Source organism: Gracilinanus agilis, chromosome 3 (genome assembly GCF_016433145.1).
Source record: "Gracilinanus agilis isolate LMUSP501 chromosome 3, AgileGrace, whole genome shotgun sequence".
NCBI lineage: Eukaryota > Metazoa > Chordata > Mammalia > Didelphimorphia > Didelphidae > Gracilinanus > Gracilinanus agilis.
In genome coordinates, this window is record NC_058132.1 from 377,318,592 (window position 1) to 377,343,818 (window position 25,227).

The window sequence follows — 25,227 nt, forward strand, 5'->3', positions numbered from 1 at the left end:
CTTTTGTTATTCCAAATGAAATTTGTTATAGTTTTTTCTAATTCAGTAAAGAAGTTTTTTGGTAGCTCGATAGGTATCATCCTTAATTTTAATTAAGAATATTTTCCCATGGTTACATGATTCCTGTTCTTTCCCTTCCCTTTTCCTCCCCGCTCCTGGAGCCAAGGGACAATTCCACTGGGTTTTACATGTTATCATTGTTCAAAACCTATTTCCATATCACTACTGTTTATAAAGCCAACATCCCCGATCATATCCCCATTGAACCATATGATTGATCATATGTTTTACTTCTGCTTTTCTATTTCCACAGTTCTTTCTCTGGATCATTGCATTGCTGCTAGTAGAGAAGTCCATTACATTAGATTGTACCACAGTGTATCAGTCTCTGTGTAAAATGTTCTCTTAGTTCTGCTCCTTTCACTCTACAACACTTCCTGGAGGTAGTTCCAGTTCACATGGAATTCCTCCAGTTCATTATTTCTTTCAGCACAATAGTATTCCATTGCCAACAGATAACACAATTTCTTCAGACATTCACCTCATCCCCCTGAGTAGACACCCCCTCATTTTCCAATTTTTTGCTACCACACAAAGCTTGGCTATAAATATTTTTGTACACTACTAAATGCTATTCTTGTTACTGCCAATAATATCAATTCAGGAGAGAAGATGATGGTCCTGGATATGCAGGTGATGGCACTTGGCTTGGTAGCACTGGCATAGTGAATGATCCAGAGTCATTTGGCTTTAAAGCGATGTCAGGGATAGAGTGAAGCATCTGAACAGAAATTTTGTATATGGATTTTTTATATGATAACACTATATAATTTCTGTACAAGAAAGACAGAGCTAGTTTATCTTTATATACATAAAAGCTGGGGAGAGGGAAGAAGGGAAGGAGAGAACATGGAAAAGCATTCTCAAAAAAATAAAATAATGTCGGGGGGAAAAATAAAATGAATATATAAAAGCTTCTGTTGTGTATTTTTTTTAAGACTCCTTCTGGAAATTCATTGTGTGTGTGTGTTTGTTTATCTCTCTCCTGGCCTAATCATGGTTTAGTTCTTAAAAGCCTCTGTCTGAGTCTGCTATTTGGAGTCAGGCATTTCCTGGTTGCAGAAAGGGAAGATGGAATGGATGTGACATTTATAAACAGAAAGTTAGATTATGTTCATTTTTTCAGATTGCCAGCTCTTGTACGAGGAGGCAAGATCGATAAGTATTGGCCTACAGCTGATGGACGCCTGGTGGAATATGACATAGATGAAGTTGTATATGATGAAGATTCACCTTATCAGAACATTAAAATTCTGCATTCAAAGCAGTTTGGAAATATCCTTATCCTCAGTGGGGATGTCAGTAAGTATTTCCCCTTCTCGATCAAGTCTGGCTGAAGTGAGTCCCTTCATGTTTTGGACTTAGTAGAACTTTATTCAAGTTTGCTTTAAGAATATTGCTGCTATAAACTTACCTTAGACTTCATATATTTAAAATATTTTAGTATTTTAAAATAAAAACTTTTTATTTAATTGCCATTGCTACATATTCCCCTCCCCCTCTACCCCACCCAATGTTATGCAAAGCTGTTGGGTAAACTGGATTGTTGTTATCCACAAGCTTCCCCTCCTTCCCAAAATCATGGTACTTGGTTTAGGGTAGCTATTTTAAAAATGTTATATATAAAAACATGAGATATCTTCTAAAAAAATAAATAAAATGTTATATGATTAATTGAAATGTTTAATTTAAAATTTTATGGTTACATGATTCATGTTCTCTCCTTCCCTCTGCTCTCCCCCCTCCTGGAGCTGACAAATAATTCCAGTGTATTAATACATATATTTTATCACTCAATTTCAATAAAAATAATAATTTTTAAATGTTAAATATTTTCATTTCTGTGGTTAATTCATATCCCAGTAATTTGCCCATCCTGCATATTGTCTTTCTCTTATATCAGAAAAACAAATGAGGTAAGCAAAATCAACCACTATGTTGACTGCAATTGTATAGAATGTCTCATATTGTTTCCTTTCTGTCTAGAAGTTAGTATGGTTCCAATGTCAATGATCTGGAATCCAGTATTGCTAATGGGATTTGATCTAAGTTGTCTGTCTCCTAGTTTTATCTAAATGTGATTTATTCTGTTTCTATTCCTACAAGACTTATTCTTTTTCTTTGAATTCCTCATTTATTGTTCTTTGTGGCACAATAATAACTAGCATTTATGTCATGCTTTAAAATTTTGCAAACTATGCTTTTACAGATACACTACTTTTGATCATAGGAATATCCCATTATATTCATGTGTCACAACTTGTTCAGCCATTCCTCAAATTATGAGCACTTTTGTTTCTAGTTTTTTTTTAACTAGGTAGTGGGCATATTCTTTTTTTAAAAATAAATGAAATAATCAATAGACAAGATTAATGGTTTTGATATAGAAAACTCCAAAATCCTTGGTATTATCAAAATTTTCAGCAGTAGAAATCACTATGGTTTTATTAAGATGACCTGAAAGATATTGCATTACCATATGTTTTTTTAATGACCATAGGACATTTCAATCTCACTTAAAGCTGAATTCTTTTTCTGTCTTGTTTCTTCCCATTGAATTGTGAATGCCTTGAAGGCACGTGCTATCTTGCTTTCCTATTTATATAATCCATACTGCTTAACACATAGTGCTTTATAAATGCTTTTATTATTCATTTCTACTTGCTAATGTAATTGCCTTGGAATATGGTTATAATTCAGTTTCTTCCCCCCAGTGGCTGATTACATCTGAATCATCAGTGCGAGGTAGCAGGGAAATAAATTTTATTCTCTGGACAATGCACAAGAATATATTGGCATTTTGAAAAATAATAATTCTTAAGGGATTACAGTAGATTAAATGTTTTTTACTTTTTATGACATGTAAATTTTAAGGTTTGTATAAAACACATAAATTCTAGCCAGCTAAGTTGTAAATAAATTTTCATAAAGTCAAAATATCTAATCCTCTTTCTGCTTGTATTTTCTGATTCCTAGATTTGGCAGAGAGTGACTTGGCATATACACAAGCCATAATGGGCAGTGGGAAGGAAGATTACACTGACAAAGAAGTGCTGATTCTGGGCGGTGGAGATGGGGGTATATTATATGAAATAGTCAAATTGAAACCAAAGATGGTCACTATGGTAGAGATATCCTTTTTTTTTTTAAATTTAAAGAGTCAAATTACAATGTCTTTGTTTTTTCTTACTATATGCCTCTATATTACATTTTCCTTTTTTCTAAGGCACATATTCTTTGAACCTTGTAGCCTTTGAACTTTAAAAGAAATATTTTGATAACTTTATTTTTTGTGTAATTTTCCCCTTTGTAATTCTATGTATTTTATTTATTTTTTTCATTTAAAAACATTAATTTGAGGAGAAATCCATAGGCTTTGCCAGACTGCTAAATGTTTGAAGAATGTATGCCCCTGCCACACAAAAGTTTAAGAATCTCTGATAAGGTAATAATCATTAAAAACTAACCTTGAACAAATGAAGGTATCTCAACATTTTCACTTAATCCCTTTAGATTTTTCTGTTTGTTGTTGTTGTTCCAGTGAGCAACAAGATAGCTATCTCCTGGTCTCTTCTGTTGTCAAGAATAATCCACCCAAGAGCTGCAAACAAGAGCAGTCTTTGGCATAATGCCTCTTTGTCTCTTGTAATCATTATAATGGCCTGCCTGAGCTATGGGGAATTTACAGGAAGAAATCTTTGTTCTTTCAAGTGTCCTTGGTGCTAAGTAAAAAGCTCTGTCTCTACACTGCTAATTTTCCTCCTCTCCTAAATAATCATGTTTTCCTGGAAAGGAAAATAAAATTTTTTGAAATATTTACAGAATTGTGATACTAAAACTTCAGTTTTATAACTTTATATTCTTGCTAACATTTTTTTTCAAAAGTTTGACTCTTTTAAAAGTCAGTTAACACAACTGAATATTCTGGGAAGAATTTTCATGTTCCTTAACAAGTTTCAAACATTGACCAAATGGTGATTGACGGGTGTAAGAAATACATGCGTAAAACATGTGGAGATGTCTTAGACAATCTTAAAGGAGAGTGCTATCAGGTAATCCTTTTGTTGTTGTATACCTTAAACATTAAAGCCGCATTAAGGTTGTTTATGCATATAATAATGATTTATTGCTAAGACAGTAGATTTTTTTATAGCTGCCCATTAAGTAGTTTATAATGTCACTCAATATCACACAATAAGATAAGGCGCACACATCACAGAAAAGCTATACAAGTGCCAGTTGCTTCTTAGACTTGGTGCCCGATGAATGGAAAATGATCTACCACTACTTTCTGGTTACTTAGAAATCCTAAAAATCAGTGCAAGCAATAGATAGCAGGTGATCGGTGACAAATATTTTAAGTTTCAACTGTATACACAGCAGGGTGCTAAGGCACTGGAATTGGTATAAAACTAAATTAGACATTGTATGGTTCTTGTTTAGTGGGGAATAAAGCATTGTAGGGATAACTATCAATGAATATATTTTATCAAAAGCCTACTGTGTATCCAGCACTCTGCTTAAGCAGTGGGAAAATACAAATGGGGGGTAGGAATCTGCCTTCAAGGAGTTTACTTTGTAGTAGAGAAGATTACATATACATGAATACAAAAGTCCAAGATAATTTGAGAAGAGTGACATAGTAGCTGGTGAGGGAGAAAGTGAATAATATATAATAATATAAAGGTATATTGAACTTATAAAACTATTCCTTAGACCATAAATATTTCCTCTTTCCTTTTCTGTTTATATTCTGTTTTGTATGTTAGAGATGATTCTATTCCCCCATTAGATAATAAGTTCCTTAAGGCCTGGGGATATATCTAAATTTTCTTTTTATCTTTCCCTAATGCCTATTAAAATACTAATAACAACTGTTAAATGGAATGAATGAACTCTGAAATTACCAATCAGATTACCCACAAGATTTAAATACAGAGTGGTTAAGAAAAAAAACAAACCACGTTATATATGCATATTATAGGGAAAGTCTTGTCATAATAAATATTGAGATTCTTTCATTATAGTACAGTTCTGTGCCAGATGCTGGATGAAGTAAAACTTAATACATGTAGCCGCATCATAAGGTTTGGATCACTTGATAGGCATATATTGATCATAGTTCCCAGGGAACAAGAACTTCGTTTAACTTGTGTTATGTAGGAATTCATGTATATTTTGATAATGACAAGCCCTCATTGCCAAAAAAAACAAAAACAAAAACTAAACATGGATTGCAGTTTATTTTTTTTTTCTCTTTTCCATCTCTAGAGTAGGGTATAAAAAATAAGTTTGACAGTCAAAGATAGAAAATGGATATAAATTTGAAGGCAATGTCAGATTTTTAAAATTTGTTTTTGTGAGTTTGAGTCAGAATTGTTGAGGACTTTTCAAGAGGGACTGAGATGTGCTGATAGTGGTATCTAGTCGTCACTGACAGGTCTTTTAAGAAAGGAAAAATGGAGAAAATGGGCAAGTCGGTGAAATAAGAGGAGGCATTATGTTCCAGCTCCCCTTCACAAAGGCTCCTGAAGCATCTCAAAATTACACCAGCCCAAGGGTTGATCAGGAGAATCCGAGAGAGCCATTTTCTCAGCCCAGGTCTGTGTAGGGAGACAGCGTTGGTTCCCTGGAGCCTGGGTCTAGCCAGGAGCCTTCCAGATTAGAGACTAAAGCTGTCCATGGGGCATGCCCAGGTTGGTCCTATCCCTGTATGTGGTTATGGCCTCAAAGTGTAGTCTAGGACAAGGAACAATCACAGCCTGACACTGAAGAGCAGAATCGAGCATCCTAAGTGTGACTGCATCCTAGTGAATTTCGGGTAATTAACATGCAACCCAGGGCAGGTACCTCAGACCAGGGCAGCTAGAAGGCAGAGTGGAGATGAAGCTCTGCGCCTGGAGTCAGGAAGCCGCCTCTTCCCGAGTTCAAATCTGGCCTCGGACATTTATTAGCTATGTGACCCTGAGCAAGTTACTTAACCCTCCTTGCCTCAGTTTCCCCACTTGTAAAATGAGCTGAAATGGCAAACCACTCCAGTATCTTTGCCAAGGAAATCCCAAATGGGGTCATAAAGAGTTGGATGTGGCTCAGTGACATAAAAACAACACCAGCACCACCTCAGACCAAAGTGGGCAGCCTTTTGAACAGCTAGCAGCTAGGTCATGGTTATTGAGTTCAGCCACAGTGAACTAGAACTTCAAACAGGAACATACCCACAGCTTAATTGCTTGGTACTTATTTTATTTATTTATTTAAGCCCTTATCTTCACTCTCAGAATCAATACTGTGTACTAGTTCTAAGGTAAAAGAGCAGTAAGGGCTAGGCTTTGGGGGTTAAGTGACTTGCCCAGGGACACACAGTTAGAAAGTGTTTGAAGCTAGATTTGACTCTAGGACCTCTAGGCCTGGCTCTCAAACTACTGAGCCACCCAGCTGCCTCCTGATTGCTTGGAACTTTAAAGGCAAGCCTGCAGTTTGCAGAGCTTAGACCTGGAAGTCAGTGATGAGATTTTACTCTGAATCTGACTACTTTGGACACATCAAAAGGGTCGCATTGCCCCAGTCTGAGCTATCCCTTAGGTCTTTGGTTGGAGCCAAGAGAACATAAAACAAGACTAAGCATAGCCAAATGTTCATTCCAGAAGTAGGTAGAGCCTAGCGCTAGTATGAATTCCAAAATTAGGAAATAAGTGTGGAGGCATCTCATCATGAAGAATTATTACAGTGACAGAGCTCTTCAAACATCTACCTACAAAGCCCCAAAGATAAACACAGCTTGCACAAAAGTTCAACTAGAATTCCTAGAAGGAATGAAAGAAGAATTTAAAATAGTTTTAACAAGTGAAACGAGTGTACTTAGAAGAAAAATGAATTGTGGGGGAATAAACAATGAAGGAAAAACAACAGTTTAGCACAAGTTATAAAATTTTATTTAAGCAGACTTATTGAAAGTTAGAAAGGTTCATGTAGAAATGATATTGTGAGATGAAGAAATGTTAAAAGTCAAAAAGATCGAAGAAATCATGGAAAATATAAGACATCTCATCAAAAACTACTGACCTAGAAAATAAAGGAGAAATAATTTAAGAATCTCTGGAGTATGTGAAAAATATAAAGAATCATTAGACAATCATTGTAAGAAATCATAAAAATAAACTGCTCAGATATCTTGGAACCAGAGAGCAAAGTGAAAATAGAATCTAACAATCTCTTCCAGAAAGAAGCACCCCCCCAAAAAAGTCATAGTAACATTCCAGCAATAATCCAGACCTCATTGTCAAAGAAAAACTACTGCAAATACTGCAAACAGCCAGAAAGAAAGAATGAAAAAAACTAAAAGTCACAGTCAGGGTCATTTAAGATCTAGCCATAACTAACATTGGCAAGAGCTTGGAATATGATATTCCAAAGGGAAAGTGATATAGGCTGAATGTAATCCTACAGGGCAAAAAAATGTATCTTTAATAAAATAGAGGATTTTAGTGAAAAAGATAAGAACTTAGTGAGAAGTTTGAAATACACGAGAGTCCTGAGAAAAATGAGAATACCAACAAGCAGTCATAAGGGACTAAAGGTTTCAGTGTTTACATTCTATAATATACGGTATTATGGTTTTTAAGTCTTAGCTAAAGGCTTGCCTTTTGCAAGAAGCCTTTCCCAGTCCTTCTTAATCAGAGTACTTGAGAGAGAGAGAGAGAGAGAGAGAGAGAGAGAGAGAGAGAGTGTGTGTGTATGTAGTAGATGCTTAATAAATGCTTTACATCTCTCTATACCAAGATAAGCTTCAAATGACTACATAACTTAGATATGAAGTTTAACTTTGTAAACAAATTAGAGAAATGAGAAGAAAATCCCTTGTAATAAGGATAGAGGAAGAGTTCATGATCAAAGGATGGTGGTTCACAAAATGAATTTTTATTATAAAAAATTAAAAGTTTTTGCAGAAACAAAAATAATGTAGCCAAACTTCGAAAGGGGACAGTTAATTGGATAAAAATATTTGCAGCAAATTTCTCTGATAAAGGTTTTATTTTGTGGGTATAATCAACAAACATACACCAAGTGCTTATTTTGTGCCAGGCACTGTGTTAAGAATTGGGGATTGAAATATAAGCAGGAAGACAGTTCTTGCCATTGCTTATGTTCTTTTTTTTCTTTTTTTTTTTTTAAGTTAAAACTCTTGCCTTCTACCTCAGTATCAATACTATGTATTGCTTCCAAGACAGAAGACTGGTAAGGGTGGTAAGGGCTAGACTAGACAATGGAGGTTAAGTGACTTGCCCAGGACCACATCTAGGAAGTGTCTGAGTCAGATTTGAACTCAGGACTTTCCGCCTCTAGGTCTGGCGCTCAATGCACAGAGCCACACAATTGCCCCCAGGAGCTTATATTATTATTATTTTTTTAAAATTAAAAAAAAATATATATATAAGCCCTTACCTTCCATCTTGGAGTCAATACTGTGTGTTGGCTCCAAGGCAGAAGAGTGGTAAGGGCTAGGCAATGGGGGTCAAGTGACTTGCCCAGGGTCACAGGGCAAGGAAGTGTCCGAGGTTAGATTTGAACTTAGGACCTCCCATCTCTAGGCCTGGCTCTCAATCCACTGAGCTACCCAGCTGTCCCAGGAGCTTATATTCTTAAGAGGAAAGACAGCAGTGAAAAGGGAGGTGGTGGTGAATGTAGGAGGTCTGGGGTGGGAGAGAAGATGGGAGAATGGAAGAGACTTAATACTATAGAATTAATTCAGCAGTGTAGATTGAAGGGGAATGAGAAATAAAAAAAGAATGAACAGTGAATGAAACCTACACCCCAACTTTTAACAGAGAAATTCAAAGTACAAATTGAGACATACATTTTTTGGACATAACCAGTGTGGGAAATTATTTGGCTCAGTTGTTAAGATGTATGCCCCCTTCAGACAATGAGCTACTTTTCTGGTAAAATTCGCTATTTAAACTGTTGTTTTTGCACAAGGGTTTTGATTAGGTAGAAAAAATGATTTTTTTTATCATTTCAAAAATCAGCTTCTATTTGAAAAATAAATTACAGAATTAAAAAGGTAAAACACTGAGGCTATAAAGATAATTAGAGAATGATGTACTAAGTAGTATGTTAAAGAAATAAATTTGTGTTAAAGAATATAATTAATATGTAACAAGAAGTAATACTTGGGGAATAGTAGAGAAAAAGAAGGGGCAGCTATAGTCAGGAAGTCTCCTCTTCCCTAGTGTTCCCCATGGCAAATCACTTTGCCCCCACTTGCCTCAGTTTCCTCATCTGTTAAATGACCTGGAGAAAGAAATGGCAAACCACCAGAAAACCCTAAATGGGGTCACTAAGAGTAGAACACAACTGGAACAACTGAATGACAGCAACCACAGAAAAGGAAGTGGGAGGCACAAAGATATACCTACCTCCTGTTTGGTAGTAGAGTGACTGGGGGACGTACAAAGAGCTTGGAGTCCATCGATGTGATCCCTCCCTGATCCCTGGACTGACCTGAAGGGAATAAAAGCTGACCTCTAGAGAAGAAAGGGGTCTCTCACCGTCAGGAAGGTTTTGGATCCTATTTCTTGGAGGGGGCCTGGGCCGACTATTAGTTATTTTCTTGGTGTTCTGCCTCAATTATTTTATTGTGGATTGGACAAATACCTGGCATTACACAGTATTGATATGTAGTTTTCCAAATCACTTATGCCCAGGGATCCTTTTATACGGGATAGTAATCTCTGTTTCTGTTAAAGATTGATGCCACTGGTCTACAGCCCTGAGAAAGTTAGTTCTCTAGCCAGTGTGATAGAAAAGAGTGCTTTAAAAAAAAATACTAGAAGCCAAATAAGTAAATACTTGATAGCAAATTTTCTCTTTACTTTCCCCTATTTGAGTAATTAATTTAATCTGCTTAATTAATTAATCCCTGTTTAATAGACTTAATAATAAATAATAAAATTAATCCTATTTAATTAATTTATTAATTTATTCTTGAATATTAGTTGGGTGATGACAGTTCACTCATATCACAGTTGCTAAGAGCTTTAATCTAAGTAATATATATCTATTCCCATTTTATAGATAAGGAAACTTGGACTTGGAGAAAATAAAGTGACTCATCCAAGGTTACTGGAGTGCCTCCGGAATATGTGATTTTGTTAGTGTGGATAGTTCCTGTGACAATATAGGTCATAATCCTCTTTTCTTTCTTTTTTAACTGTCTTCAAGGATTAATTTACTTTGTAGCCAAGAGGATGATAGCTCAGCTGGCTCTTAGGCGAGCATTGTCTTTTGTCCATTTTTATAGAGCTAGGAAAATCTAGCCAATACTAGAAATCAAGTCTCCTAACGAGACCAGTTTTCTTTTTACCATACTACATCAGTAGTCTTACATATTACTCTAATTTACTGTTATGCTATCATCTGTTTTGGATTCAGCATTATGGCATTACAGAAGTTTACTCACCCCAAAATTGTGATTTCTGTTTTTTGTTTTTGTTATCTCCTAAAGGTTCTAATAGAAGATTGTATTCCAGTACTGAAGAGGTATGCCAAAGAAGGGAGAATGTTTGATTATGTGATTAATGATCTGACAGCTGTTCCAATCTCCACATCTCCAGAAGAAGGTGAATTCTACTGATTTTTGCTAACGCTTCTTTTTATATTCTGTGATTTAACATTTGTAGCTAGAGATTGAAACAATAGTATTAGTTTAATTAAAATGGGCTTATTAGATGAATCCTTAAAAGTTAAATAACCCAAGAGATAAAGTTGTCTCATGACATTTGTTTTAATTTTCTTAATTCTTTTATAAAATGAACTCTGTTGTAACACTTCGTCATTTTCAGATATCTGACAATCTTTGGATAGAATAGTGAAATCAAAGCTATTTTGATCATGTTAATCAACTGGAGTTATTTACTGATTCTACTCATTACTTGGTATTTGACCGATACTCGTTCAAGGCATAGAGAACTGTTCTGGTAAAACTAAATATTCAAGTTTCGTTTTGTTTTTGCCCTAACAACTTATTGGAATCTTTGATAGAATGTTATGCTGGCTTCTGTATTCTAGATGAAATATCTTTGGGTGATATTTCTTTTCTGTGTTTTTATATATGCCTATGTTTATATAAACCTGTGCTATTATTAAGTAGCTTTATTCAGTGATTGCCTTGAAAGTTAACATCAAACAAAGTATAAATCTGGGAGATCAAGCTCACTAAAAGTGTCATAGGAGACAGTACAGAGAGAAATCCAAACAGAAGAATTTCTTATAAAGGTGGGGTTCTTCAGATGTTTGGAGCTTTTAGAGAATTTAGAGTTACTGGGAGCATCCAAACTACTTGCATCATTTTACAGATGAAGACAGTGACACCCAGAGGGCCACGACAGTATCCTAGCAGAGCTGGATTTTTTTTTTTTAAAACCCTTACCTTCTGTCTCAGAATCAATATTGTGTATTGGTTCTAAGGCAGAAGAGCCTTAAAGGCTAGGCAATGGGGGTTAAGTGACTTGCTCAGGATCACACTGCTAGCCAGGAAGGCTAGTTTTGAACTCAGGATCTCCTGTCTCTGGCCTTGAATCTCAACCCACTGAGTTACCAATCTACCCCCAGAGCTTGAATTTTTAAAATCCAAGGCCGATGACTCCAAATCCAAATCTTATGATGATCAAGATCGGTTTCATCCAACCTTAGAATAGTAGAGCACTTCCTCAGAGAGAAGTGCAGTGACACAGTGACCTCAGCATCACATGCCCAAGTTCTGATGAGCATCTGGACGGAAGCCTCTCCAGTGCCTCCATAGCTGCCTTTCTTCATCCTGGACTGTCTTGAGGCTACCATATTTCTTTTCTTTTTTTTTTTACCAAATTTATTTTTAATTTCCATATTATTCATTTTTGTAAGTGAATAATCTTATAAAACCAAAACCCCCAAATCATAGGGATACTGTATTTTTTTTTTTAAATTTAAACCCTTAACTTCTGTGCATTGACTCATAGGTGGAAGAGTGGTAAGGGTGGGCAATGGGGGTCAAGTGACTTGCCCAGAGTCACACAGCTGGGAAGTGTCTGAGGCCGGGTTTGAACCTAGGACCTCCTGTCTCTAGGCCTGGCTCTCAATCCACTGAGCTACCCAGCTGCCCCTGGGCTACTGTATTAATAGTAACAAGAGTCTAATGTGCATTTCTAGAGGACTTGGGGGGAAAGATGGGGCTTAATTTTCTCACAGGAAGACACGGGAGTTGGTGGCAAATTACATAGATGTATCAATGAGATCATCCAGTCACAGAAGGATTGCTTAGTAATGTCTTCTTTGAGATTTTCAGCCCCACCATTCTAACATTTAGTTGTGTTCAAGGGCAGCATTGGAAAATAACATTTATTAAGTGATTACATGTTGATTTTATATGGCCTATCTGGTTCTTGAAATTTGAAGTTACCATAGGACTCAAATAGGAGCTAAAATCTCATAAATTTAGTACTTATACTTTTTTTAGTCCTCTTTCTTGGACTTTAGTGGATATTCGTAATAGTATGCATCTGTCAAACATTAGAGACACTTTCTGGCTCTTGGAATTTGAATTTATGTGGTACTCAAATATGAGTCAAAATCTCACAAATTTAGTAATTTTTTAGTCCTTTTTTCTTTTCTTGGACTTAGTGGATATTTGTAATAATATGCATCTGTTGAACATTAGGTAGATACTTGCTGACTTTTGAAATTTGAAGTTATAATATATAAATATGAGCTAAAACTTCACAAATTTAGTACTTTAGTCCTTTTTTTAATACTTTCTTTTCTTGAACATAGTGGATATCCCTAATGGCATGTGTCTGTCAAGCATTAGATAGACACTTTCTGGCTCTTGAAATTTGAAGTTACGTAGGACTCATTTCACAAATTTAGTACTTTAGTCCTTTTTTTAATACTTTACTTTTTTCTTGAACATAGTGGATATCCCTAATGGCATGCATCTGTCAAGCGTTAGATAGACACTTTCTGGCTCTTGAAATTTAAAATTACCTAGACCTTAGAATACGAACTAAAATCTCACAAATTTAGTACTTTACCCTTTTTCTTGGACTTAGTGGATATTCCTAATGGCATGCATCTGTCAAGCATTAGATACTTTCTGGCAGAGAGAGAGTCAGAGAGAAGGAGGGAGGGAGGGAGAAAGAGACAGAAAGAGAGTTTTGTTGAAAACTGAAGTAGGAAAGTCATCCCCATTGCCTAGCCTTTACCTCTCTTCTGCCTTGGAACCAATACACAATATTGATTCCAAGATAGAAGGTAAGGGCTTAAAAATAAATAAAATTTGAAGTTATGTAGGATTTGAATATGAGCTAAAATCTCACAAATTTAGTACTTTACTTTTTTAGTCCTTTTTTAGTCCTTTTTTCTTTTCTTAGACTTAGTGGGTATTCATAATGGCCTGTGTCTGTCAAGCATTAGACAGACACTTTCTGGCTCTTAAAATTTGAAGTTACCTAGGCCTTAGGATATGAACTAAGTCTCAACAGATTTGGTACTTTACCCTTTTCTTGAACTTAGTGGATATTTGTAATAGCATGCATTTGTCAAACATTAGGTAGACACTTTCTAGTTCTTGAAATTTGAAGTTACATAGGATTCAAATATGAGCTAAACCTCACAGATTTAGTTCTTTTTCAATACTTTACTTTCTTTTCTTGAACATAGTAGTTATCCCTAATGGCATGCATCTATCAAGCATTAGATAGACACTTTCTGGCTTTTGAAATTTGAAGTTATCTAGGATTCAAATATGAGCTAAAATCTCACAAATTTAGTACTTTGGTGTTTTTTTTTTTTTAACCCTTACCTTCTGTCTTGGAGCCATACAATACTGTGTATTGGCTCCAAGGCAGAAGAGTGGTAAGGGCTAGGCAATGGGGGTCAAGTGACTTGCCCAGGGTCACACAGCTGGGAAGTGTCTGAGGTCAGATTTGAACCTAGGACCTCCCGTCTCTAGGCCTGGCTCTCAATCCACTGAGCTACCCAGCTGCCCCCTAGTACTTACTTTTTTCTTGGACTTAGTGGATATTCATAATGATATACATCTGTCAGTTATTAAATAGACATCAAAAACCTGGCACATAGAAGGTCATTTATGTGTAAAGAAAATGCTACATTACATATTATATATTTTATTGTTATACGAACATTTATATATACATTTTCTGATACACTTATATATCTATAGATATAGATATTTACATATATAACACCTGGCACAAAGGTTGTATAGATATATATTGTGGGTATGCATACACACACATATATTTTGTGCTATATGTGACCATATCTCTAACCCTTCTCAATCCATCTGAGGGCAGTAGGTGGCACAGTGGATAGAGTAGGCCTGGAGTCAGGAAGACCCTTCTTCCTCTATTCAGATCTGGCCTTGGACCCTTCCGAATTGTATCACTGAACAAGTCATGTTATCCCCATTGCCTAGCCCTCCCCTCTCTTCTAACTTGGAGCCGATGCTTAGTATTGGTTCTTAGCTAGAAGGTAAGGGTTTAAAGGAAGGAAAGAAGGAAGAGGGCCTCCGTGCTGAGACCTGAAGGAAACCAGCAGGCCTCCGAGGCAGGAGGGAAGGAGGAAGAGGCCTTGTAGGCCCAAGGCGCAGCGAGGCCTGTAGGCCCAAGGCGCAGCGAGGCCTGTAGGCCCAAGGCACAGCGAGGCCTAGGCCCTGGCTTTAGATAAAGAATACTGGGTATGAGGAGCCACAAAAGCATCCATTCTAGCTGGATTAAGAATGATATCCAGCCAGGCAGAAAGGGTAGACTGTGTCTAGGTTGTAAAGAGATTTGAGTATCAAAAAAGTTGGTGTTTGCTGTTGAGACATTAGGCAGCCTCTTGTTTATCGAGTAGGCCGTATCTACTGGAAAAAAAAAAATCATTCTGGCAGCTGTATATGGAGGAGTTTATAGATAGTGGCATAATCAAAAGGGAAAATTTGGGGTCTCCCTCCTGGGGTTTATCCCAGCCCTGTTTCTTATTACATTTGTGGACCTAAATAGAGCCATTGACGTTCCCTTGACCTCTTTTGCAAATTGAGAAGCCATGAACCATTAACTTGAAAATAGTTTCTTGCTCTAAAGTTTATTATGGTCTTGTGGAATTCTTTTTTAAGTCAGATTTAAAAAATTCTAAACAGCAAGAAACTTACTGAATGAAATGCTCAATAGTCTTTAAATCTTTTTTTTTTTTTAAAGCTCCATAACTCATTTCTGCATTTAAACTTTTGTATCTAGATTCTACATGGGAATTTCTCAGACTGATCCTTGACCTTTCAATGAAAGTATTGAAACATGATGGAAAATACTTTACACAGGTATGTTCCTTAACTTCATTCTCCATTCTCCCGATGAAGGTCAAATCTAGTGTATTTAAGAAAGAATTGAAGTATGTTTGGATCATGGAAATGAGTTACAGAGAAAAAGTTTTATTTTTCTCTTTTATCTGATGGCACAACAGCAGGCCTATGCATGATGACTGTCTCATCCACAGTGTCATTTAAGATTTAGTTTTGTCATTTTTGGTACCTGAGGTTCCCTCGATTTCTGTGTTGTTAGATTTTTATAGAAAATGGTGTGAGATTGTTGATTTATTCACATTCTCACAGGACTTATATTCTAGTTTGATGATGATGATAATGCTAATAGTTCACAAAACCGCTAGCATATATTGCTTACTATGTGCCAGGCACTATGTGAAACACTTTACAATGTCTTATTTTCTCCTCACAACCCTTGGGAGGTAGTTGCTACTATATGAAAATGGAAGGGAACAGGTTAAGTGACTTGCTTAGGTTCACATAGATAGTGTCTAAGACTAGATTTGAACTAAGGTTTTCCTGACTCCAGGACCTAGGCAAGGCAACCATCTGGTAGAGTGGATAGAGCACTAGTTTTTCATTCTAGAAAACCTGAGTTTGAATCCTGTCTTGACATTCCCTAGTGAGGATAACTCCTGGGCAAATCATTTGGTTTCTTTGTGCATCAATTTCCTCATCTATCAAAGGGAGATAATAATAGCACCTTAATTTTAATAAGATTGTTAATGAATCCAGTGAGTTAACTCTTTATTTTTTATTTTTCTTAAAAAAATATATTAAATGTTCTACTCACTTTTGCAAAGAAGTGGGGAGAGAAATTATCTTCTTTTTTTTTTTTACTATGCTGTAACTTATTTATTTAAACTTTATTGATTGATTTAGAATATTTTCCCATGGTTACATGATTGATGTTCTCTCCTTCCCCTTTTCTCCTCCCTCCCAGAGCTGACAAGCAATTTCACTGGGTTATACATGTATTATTGCTCAAAACCTATTTTCATTTTATTCACATTTGTAATGGAGTGATCTTAAAGAACTCTTTAAATGTTAGCTTTTTTTGTTGTTTACTTTTTTGATTATTGTTTCATTATCAATTACTAATGTTCCACTCAGTAAATAAACATTTGTTTAGTTATATTCTATGCGCCAGGCATTGTGCACTGATTACACTTTTGTTGAATTGCACTTTTCTCTTTGTGTCATTGAAAGCTAGTTTGACCTTGAAGACTTGCTCCTCTTTGTCTTTTGGGATTTAGAAAAACAGGAAACAAGATTGGTAAGAGAGAATATTTTGGTAGAAAAAAATAATGTGGGTAAATAGATATGATGTAGCACTGGAGATTTTCAGAAATTATCTGCAAGATTATGTAACTTTCACCAACAAAAAAAATTCCAAATGAATTAAATTCATTAAAAAAGTATTAAGTACCTCTATTTCGTTGTTCTAATCCCTGGAGGGATGGAGAATTTTCCTTATACTCACTGATCTTAGAACCTATGGTGAAGTAGAAATAAGGTCTGGACTTGTGGTTTTATTGGTTTAGGGACTCTACCAATGGAGAGAGGCATCTAATTTATATTCTGAGAGTTGCCTAGTGTAAGGCACGGAGATATTAAGTTATATGACCAGGGTCGCATAGCCAGTAGGTGTCAGTCTAAGACTAAATTATGGAATGACAAATTCTAAATTAATTCATAGAGGCTAACAGTTTCCTGCGTTGTTTAATGGTAGTGATCCTGAGCACTCCCCAAAGTGACATTGAATAGGAAAACTGAGTTTTAGCTGCAGTATGATCTTAGACCACCAGATGGAGAGCAGTGACCATGATTTTTTGCTAGGAAAATCCTTTTCATCATTATAAGTATTGTAGGTTGTACTCTGCCCTTGCACATTTGACAAGAATCTAAAAAAAGAAATCCTCTGGAAATGATAATTTAATCCTGTATTTGCAAACCTAAAAAATGAAGTTTTTATTTTATTTGGCTGGGATGTAGAAAATAAATTCCCCTTTGAATTGTTTGCTCTAGAGAACCTTAGTAAGAATGGGGGAGAATTGCCTTCCTGTTTTCCCCCTCCCCCTTTTTTTAAGGGCTGGTGGTGCTGAACAGGTGCAGGATTTGATACCGATTATTCTCCTTGAAGAAAGAGTTGATTTTGAGCAAAAACATTCTAGTTTTTATGTAATTTAGAATCATATGGTAAAGGATTTGGATAGGACTAGAAGAGACCTTTAGACTAGTGAATGTCTCCATAATGTCAAGTCTACGTTCTTAAGGATGCCCAGGAATAGAGTGGATCTTGTAGGTTTTCTTTGGAAAAATGAATATTCGTTCTGTTCTTTCCCCCCAATCAGCAAGTATGTGCTTAATTACTCTGTTATTGTCACAGATATATTAAAAAACATTTCTTAAGTCAGTTTCAAATCGGGAAAAGGAAAAAAAGAATTTGATCTGCCTTCATTTGGGAAAAGAAAAAGAATTTGGCCTGCACTCAGTTTCAGTAAAGGAAGAAAAAAAAAGACCAAAACAAAATTTTTAAGTATTTTATGTTTTAAAATTCCATAAATGGCCAGATTTTATTTGTTTTCAGTAGCTACTGACCTGCATCTATGAATTTCCTAAATCCACATCTAGAGGGTGGCCCCATTGAGAATAGTAGAACGGCAATCTCCTAGCTATATTGTTAAGAGAATGGACAATTTGTGCTGAATGGATAGCCTACTAATGCTTCCCAGTTTTTCCTACTTAAACTGTTCTCTGTCTTTGTTCTTCGGCTGTTCTTTTCAGCCTTTTCCTCCTCATCACCCCTGCCCCTCTGATATCCCTGGCCCCCAATGCTGTCCTGGAAGGGCCTAGAAAATCCCTGTCACATATGGTTAGGCCATCTTCAGCACCATCACCACCAGCCAGTTTTTACCAATAAATGGGCAAACTTAGGCCAAAGGATTGGACCTGCTTCCTGCTTCTGCTTCAGCCAGCGTCCTGAGAAGTGACTGTAGAAGAGAAAATTTGGCCACTGTTTCTTTAGCCCCTCAGGCTCTTTGCCACCACAGCTATTAGAAGTCCCAGAAAAGAAAGTTCTAATCATCAGATTTCTCAGCACTGTCAGTAGTTAAAAAGTGAAGAGAACGGTTTTATTAGTAGAAAGCATATATATAAAAAATTATTTTTAATATATTATATATGCAAAATATATCAACATATTTTATAGTTAATATATTTATAATATGTAATATATGAAATAATGTATATTTTGTTATGCATATATTATCACAAGGTATATTTCCATTTTTTTTTTAAACCTTTACCTTCCATCTTGAAGTCAATACAGTGTATTGGTTCCAAGGCAGAAGAGTGGTAAGGGTGGGCAATGGGGGTCAAGTGACTTGCCCAGGGTCACACAGCTGGGAAGTGTCTGAGGCCAGATTTGAACCTAGGACCTCCTGTCTCTAGGCCTAGCTCTCAATCTACTGAGACATCCAGCTGCCCCCCATATTATTATTATTATTATTTTTTTTTTTTTTTTTTTAAACCCTTACCTTCCGTCTTGGAGTCAATACTGTGTATTGGCTCCAAGGCAGAAGAGTGGTAAGGGTAGGCAATGGGGGTCAAGTGACTTGCCCAGGGTCACACAGCTGGGAAGGGTCTGAGGCCAGATTTGAACCTAGGACCTCCTGTCTCTAGGCCTGGCTCTCAGTCCACTGAGACATCCAGCTGCCTCCCATATTATTTTTTAAAGTGAATAATTTTACAGAATGAAACCCCAAAATGTATATGCAACCGAGCAAGTAATAAATCATGTTTTCATCTGCATTTAGTAGAAAGCATATTAAAGATTTCTCAGATGTTAGTGTATAGTTCAGATTGGAGTAGGATCTTGGTGAGTAAGAAGTGGATGACAGACTGACGGGACTCTGTGACCTCAACAATGGCTCCAAGGCTGTGACCCCCGGGGAATAAAAATAGGGGAGTTATAGGGTTAGGGAACATGCTCAGGGTCCTTTGAGTTCAGGGCTCAGGAGGTCATGAGTGACCTTGAGGGCGCTTCCGCAGTTACAAGGGTTTTAACAGGGTTATTAGCAAGGGAAGAGTTAGAGATGGCAGAGGATAGACATGGAGGTAGCAACTTTAGACTCCTTTTTAAAAGAAGTTTGGCCATGAGGAACGGTCCAAAGAAACAGATGCCCCAGTACAGATGTGGGTAGGGCGGCAGCTCGTGTGGGAAACATCTGGGAAGATTCACAGGCCCCAAGCTTGGTACAAACCAACAGTGGGAAGCGGAGACTTCTTTGGCTGGTCTTGAGGTCCCTTTTGTTCTTTTACTCTACCCGAGGCAGCTAGGGCAGGCAGCGGATAGGGAAGGGGATACTTCTCTTGCTGATTCCAAATCTGACCTCACACACTTGCTAGCTTTGTGATCCTGGACAAGTCACTTAACCTTCCTTGCCTCAGTTTCTTCATTTCTAAAGTGAGCTGGAAAAGGAAATGGCAAACTACTAACATCTTTGCCAAGAAAAACCCAAATGGAGTCATGAAGAGTAGGGCACGACCAAAACAAATGAATATCCAAAATAGGTTGCCCCGTTCAAAAGTAGAGACCAGTTTCTTTTTCACATTTCCTTACATCATGTATTTAATATTTTATGGAATATTAGAGTGAGTTTAGTTCAGTGATAAAATTGGGGAAAAGCTTGGTGGTCCTCCATGGAAGGGGAGCTGGATCTTGAATGCAGCATAGTATTGCAAAAGGAAATTGGATTTGGAACCACAATTTGGATTTTAAGCTTAGGTGTGCCACTTGCTGCTTGTGTGGCTTTGGGTGGGTCACTTAACATTCTTATTTGTTAAGTGAAAGGGATTAGGCTAGATCTAAGGTCCTTTTCCAGTCTAAATCTATGGTATCATGCTCTTCCTAATTTAATTCCCTCCTCCCTTCCCTATCCAATTATGGAATGTCCTTTCTCTCAGAATCTATCCTAGCAGTCAAAAGATGGGTAAACTAGCCCAAACCTTCAAGAGCTTTCTGGTCAGACCTGGCCATGCTTTTAAAGTGATTTGGGTACAATAGTATTAATTGCAGGTTCATCCTGGTAGGAAGTTTGATTTAGCATAAATCCAGTTTTACTTTAAATCCTGCTGTGTTTTTAAATTTTCTTTTTCTTAAGAAAAAAACTTTTAATTGTTTTCTCTGAGAAGTTATATAAGGTTATGTTTTAACATGAGATCAGGAAGTCCTAGGAGAGCTTACTCACTTAAATTCTTTTGATTCTAAAAAAATTTCTTCTGGCTGTTTTTATCCCTAGGGGTATTTCATCCTCCTTTCTCCCTCTCTTGAACTTATGTGTTCTTTAAGTATATTTCTATCCCAAACCAGTTTTTTGGCCAAGTTTGGAAAATGTTGTCATGGGAAACTGAAATAATTCTTTTTTTTTCCTCTTTCCTGAAAATAATAGTTGGGATTTTTTAATAATCATATCTTTTTAAAAAATCTACATCTTAAAATTGTTTTGTTATCTTTTTTATTTTAATACATATTACATGTAATACATTTTTACATAATTTTTCTGTTATATGATCCAGATTGTCTCTCTCCCTTCTTCTCTCCACCAGTCCTGGAGCTGGCAAGCAATTCGATCTGGGTTATAATTGTATTATCATGCAAAAGCATGTTTCCATATTATTCATTTTTGTAAGTGAATAATCTTATAAAACCAAAATCCCAAAACATAACCCCAAATAAATAAGTGAAAAATCAGATTCTTTGATCTGCATTCTTTCTCTGGAGATGGATGGATAGCATTCTTTGTCAAACTGAGTGATGTCCCTTTTCCCAAGCCCCTCTGCATTGAGGGCTCTCTCTGCCCTTAGGCAAGAGGCAGGTTTTCCTAATGCTGGGGAGCGCCCCCACGTGTCTGCCCTTCCCCTTCTCCCCCCTCCCCCCCAGGTCCTGATTTGATCAGAGAGCTCAAGGCAGGTGATAGTGCCCAGAAGTATTATACATATCATGGAGGGTCTAATTACATTTGAGTGTTTTTTAACATGTTAAAAATGATTGAACTGACAAGGAGCCATTAGGGGACATTTCTCTTTTTGGCACTAGGGTTTTACAATCAAAATAGCAAATGGGGAAGGACAGAAGTGGAGAGCCTGACTCATGTTGGGAGGGTCTGATTTCTGGGGACATTTTCTGTTGCTGTCATCTTTTTTTAAATCTATCTGGAATCATGATTGTCCTCACAGCATTTTCTCTGGAAGATGTTTTCCTGATCCAAGTGAATGTGGTAATACTATCTTGCCCTAAAATTGCTTAAGGAAAAAAAAATTCTTAATCTGTGGAGTTTTCGCATAACTTCACTGTCCCCTCCTCTCCCCTTGCCGCCCCCCTCCCCAAAGATGAGGTGCTGTCTGGGATCTAACCCTATGCACAAGCACCACCTAAATAATTTATCTTGATGGTACACAAAAGAACATTCCAACAAGGTGCATATTCTTTTACAAAAACAGTAGACAGTGTAGGATGTATGGCTAGGTTAATTTAAGAATGCATTAAATAAGTCACCTGAATAATTGATGAATTACCTTTCCCAAAAAATAAGAGCAAAAAATCATTAAAAAAATAACAAGTTCCTGATACTCATCCACTGTCTAGTGGAGATAGCTTTTTACCTACAAGAATATAGGTCAAGTGAAACAATATTGCATTTACACCATCTGCCGTGACTAAAGAAAGTTGTCATACTGAAGAAAAAGAGGGACAGAAGTGTGACCCAAAGGGAAATGTGATCTCCATGTCTGATTTTCTAAAATGAAATATTTATTGTAATTAATGTGTTATATACTTAATTATAATTAAACATTATTTCATTATTTTTACTGTTTTAATGATTAACTATTACTCATTTTGGTGTTTGTTTTTTTTACCCCCAAAAAAGTGTTATATAATTCTCTTGGTTTCATTTTAGTATGCATCATTCTATACAAGTCCTTCCATGTTTTTCTGGATTTCATTATTTCTTAAGAGTACTGTAATATATTAGTTTAACCATTTTCCAGTTGCTGGTCACCTTTTTTGCTTTCAGATATTTGCTCCAACAGTATGCTGCAAGGAATATATTATTTATTTATAGGACTTTTCTGTCCCTGACAACCTTGGGGCACATGCTCAGTAGAATCCTAGATCTTTTCATGTGCTAATCCCTTCCCTCTGTTGATTATTTCCAATTTATCGTGTTCCTATCTTTTTTTGCACATAGTCATTTTCATGTTGTCTCCCCCATTAGACCGTGACTGCCTGGAGAGCAAGGATTGTCTTTTGGTTTTCTTTGTATACCTGATGTTTATTATTAGCACAGTGTCTGGCACCTGCTTGTGGGCTATTTTTGATGGAATAGCATTCATAGATAATAGACTTAAGCTGAAAGGGACCTTAGCAATCATCTAGTCCAGCCCCCTCATTTTTCAAGTAGGTTACGTAATTGCCCGAGGTTGCATAGATAGATAATGGCAGAGGTTTGATTTTGAACTTGGATCCAAATTCATTGCCTTTTGCACTCTTCATCATTTTCCTTTACTAATAATAGCTTGGAAAAATACAATATTTCTTATATTCGTATATAGTCCTAGGAAAAAATGAGTGGATTTGAAAAGAAATGTGGAAATAAAAGAAGAATGTATCTTGTTTCTTTTTTTGTAGGTCTTGCTTTGTGGCATTGGTTTGGATTTTTTTTTAGGGTGTTTGACAATGTGAAAAAATAGCACTAAAACCTTTCCTGTTTCCTTCCTGTATCTTGCCACATTGACACTCCAGAGAGGTAGTACTCCCATGTGCCCTTTACAAAAAACTGTGACTTGTAGGATGACAAGGAACAGGTCTTTAGAGACTAGTTTACTGTACCTTAGTCGTATTGCTATTATATGACTTCCACAGCGGTTGATATGTTCTAAAAATTACCCAGCGGTATCTTCTATTTGTGAATTTTAAATTACACATGTGGTGTTTGTGTACTCTCACCGTGAACTTGACGTTGAAATAAAATTATATGCTTAGCAAAGGGCAGTTGAGCCAAATACCCACTGAAGTCTTCCAGATGATAATAGGTTACTAAACAAATAGACCTTGAAAAATAACGTCATTTTGTGTGATTGGGCTATATTAAACCATTTAGTTTTTCTTCAGGATAAAATCATTTCTGGTCTGTCCACTGTAGCTATTTTCAAATATATTTTAAAGACCTGAAGTGTTAGGAAGACAAGTTTATTTTTAAACCAACTTAATCTTAACAGCATTTGTCTCATATTTTGTTCAAGTTCTAATGTCACAATTAGTAGAGGGCTAGCATCAAAGCGAGGAAGACTTATTTTCAGACTGACACTGGCTGTCTGACCATTAGCAAGGGACCTAAACTTTTGGTGTCCCAAGGAATTTTCTTTTTCTTTCTATAAATCCTTACCTTCCGTCTTAGTATTGATGCTAAGTATCAGTTCCAAGGCAGAAGAGCAGTAAGGGAGAAGCAGTTGGGGTTAAGTGACTTGCACAGGGTCATACATACAGATAGGAAGTGTCTGAGTCCAAATTTGAACTTGGGACCTTTTGTCTGGCTCTCTTCACTGAGACACCTAACCTGATCCCTAGGAACTTATTAAGACTAATTTACTGTGTAGTTGCTGATATTTATTCATGGAAAGAGGTTTTACACTGAGAGGTCTTGTGAATGAAATCATAAAAATTTAAAAAAAAAATGTGAAAGAAAATTCCAACTATTTTGAGGACCTTTTAAAACGGAGAGAATAAATGTTTTTAATGGAATGATATTTTTTCTCCCCAATTCCTGAGAATTTAGAAGATAACAATGGGAATTTAAGAAAGTAGTATTTGATGTTATATAAAAATCATTTTTTCCTCTTTCACTAAAAATCCCCTAGAGGTTGGAGCCCAAATGGTATCATGGAGAAGACATTAGGTTTGGAGTCTTTTCTGCCTTTTCAGTGTTTTATTTCCACATGTGACAAGCTGCTTGTAACTGGCTTCCAACATTTGACCCATTTCAATGTAAACATTTAGTGACCTTTCTCAGTGCTCTTTCTCAAAATCTCTGTTCAAGGATGGAATTTTCATTAAGATGGGGGAAAGGATAAAATAAGAAATGTTAGCTAGGTGTAGAGACTATTTCTCTTAACTAAAAAGCTCGTTGTTTCTATTTTTCCTTACTTAGCAATAATACTTGTTTTATTTCCCTTCTGGTTAGATATTATCTTGAAGACTATATGTAGGAAAGAAATTTCTGTGTCACAAATATCTATTATTATACAAAATAACAAGATAGAACCTTAATACTCTTAATTTCTGGGACTTTGGGTAGGTTTTTTTTCCATTGATATGGAAAGAGCAAATAAAAACTGAGTGTTAGAACTTCCATCTAAAAGACTTGGATCACACTTAAAATAATATTGTGCTATTTGGTGCTTTCTTCCTAAGAACCATATAAGATTAACATGGTTCCCATGAAATTTCTTAACTTTGGCAGAAGGGAAGTTCTTTTAATACAAAACTTCAGTGGTAGAAATTTTCTAAAGACTATTCTGTATTATATCTAATGGAGTAGATTTAATTATATGCTAGGTAACATAACCATTTCTTTTGAACAAAAACAGGAAATGTTTAATAATTTTTTACAATGTCTTATTGGGTATGTAATAAAGAGTGTGGCATAAGTCAGTTTACAAGTTCTCACTTTAATATACACCAAGGTATTTTTCTATCATGCCTAATGTTTTTGAGAAAAATTTTAAATATAGCTTTAGATATAGTA

General features: G+C 36.2%; 1 protein-coding gene across 1 annotated transcript in view; it reads left to right on the forward strand.

The window, feature by feature from the left end:
* The window catches only part of SMS (spermine synthase), a 69,099-nt gene that overhangs the window by 37,491 nt on the left and 6,381 nt on the right, over positions 1-25,227 (forward strand). Inside the window, exons 5-9 of the mRNA XM_044670142.1 lie at positions 1,187-1,362; positions 3,037-3,191; positions 4,023-4,112; positions 10,565-10,679; positions 15,336-15,415. Of these exons, the coding sequence (XP_044526077.1) occupies positions 1,187-1,362; positions 3,037-3,191; positions 4,023-4,112; positions 10,565-10,679; positions 15,336-15,415 (616 nt within the window). The remainder of the gene's footprint in view (positions 1-1,186; positions 1,363-3,036; positions 3,192-4,022; positions 4,113-10,564; positions 10,680-15,335; positions 15,416-25,227) is intronic.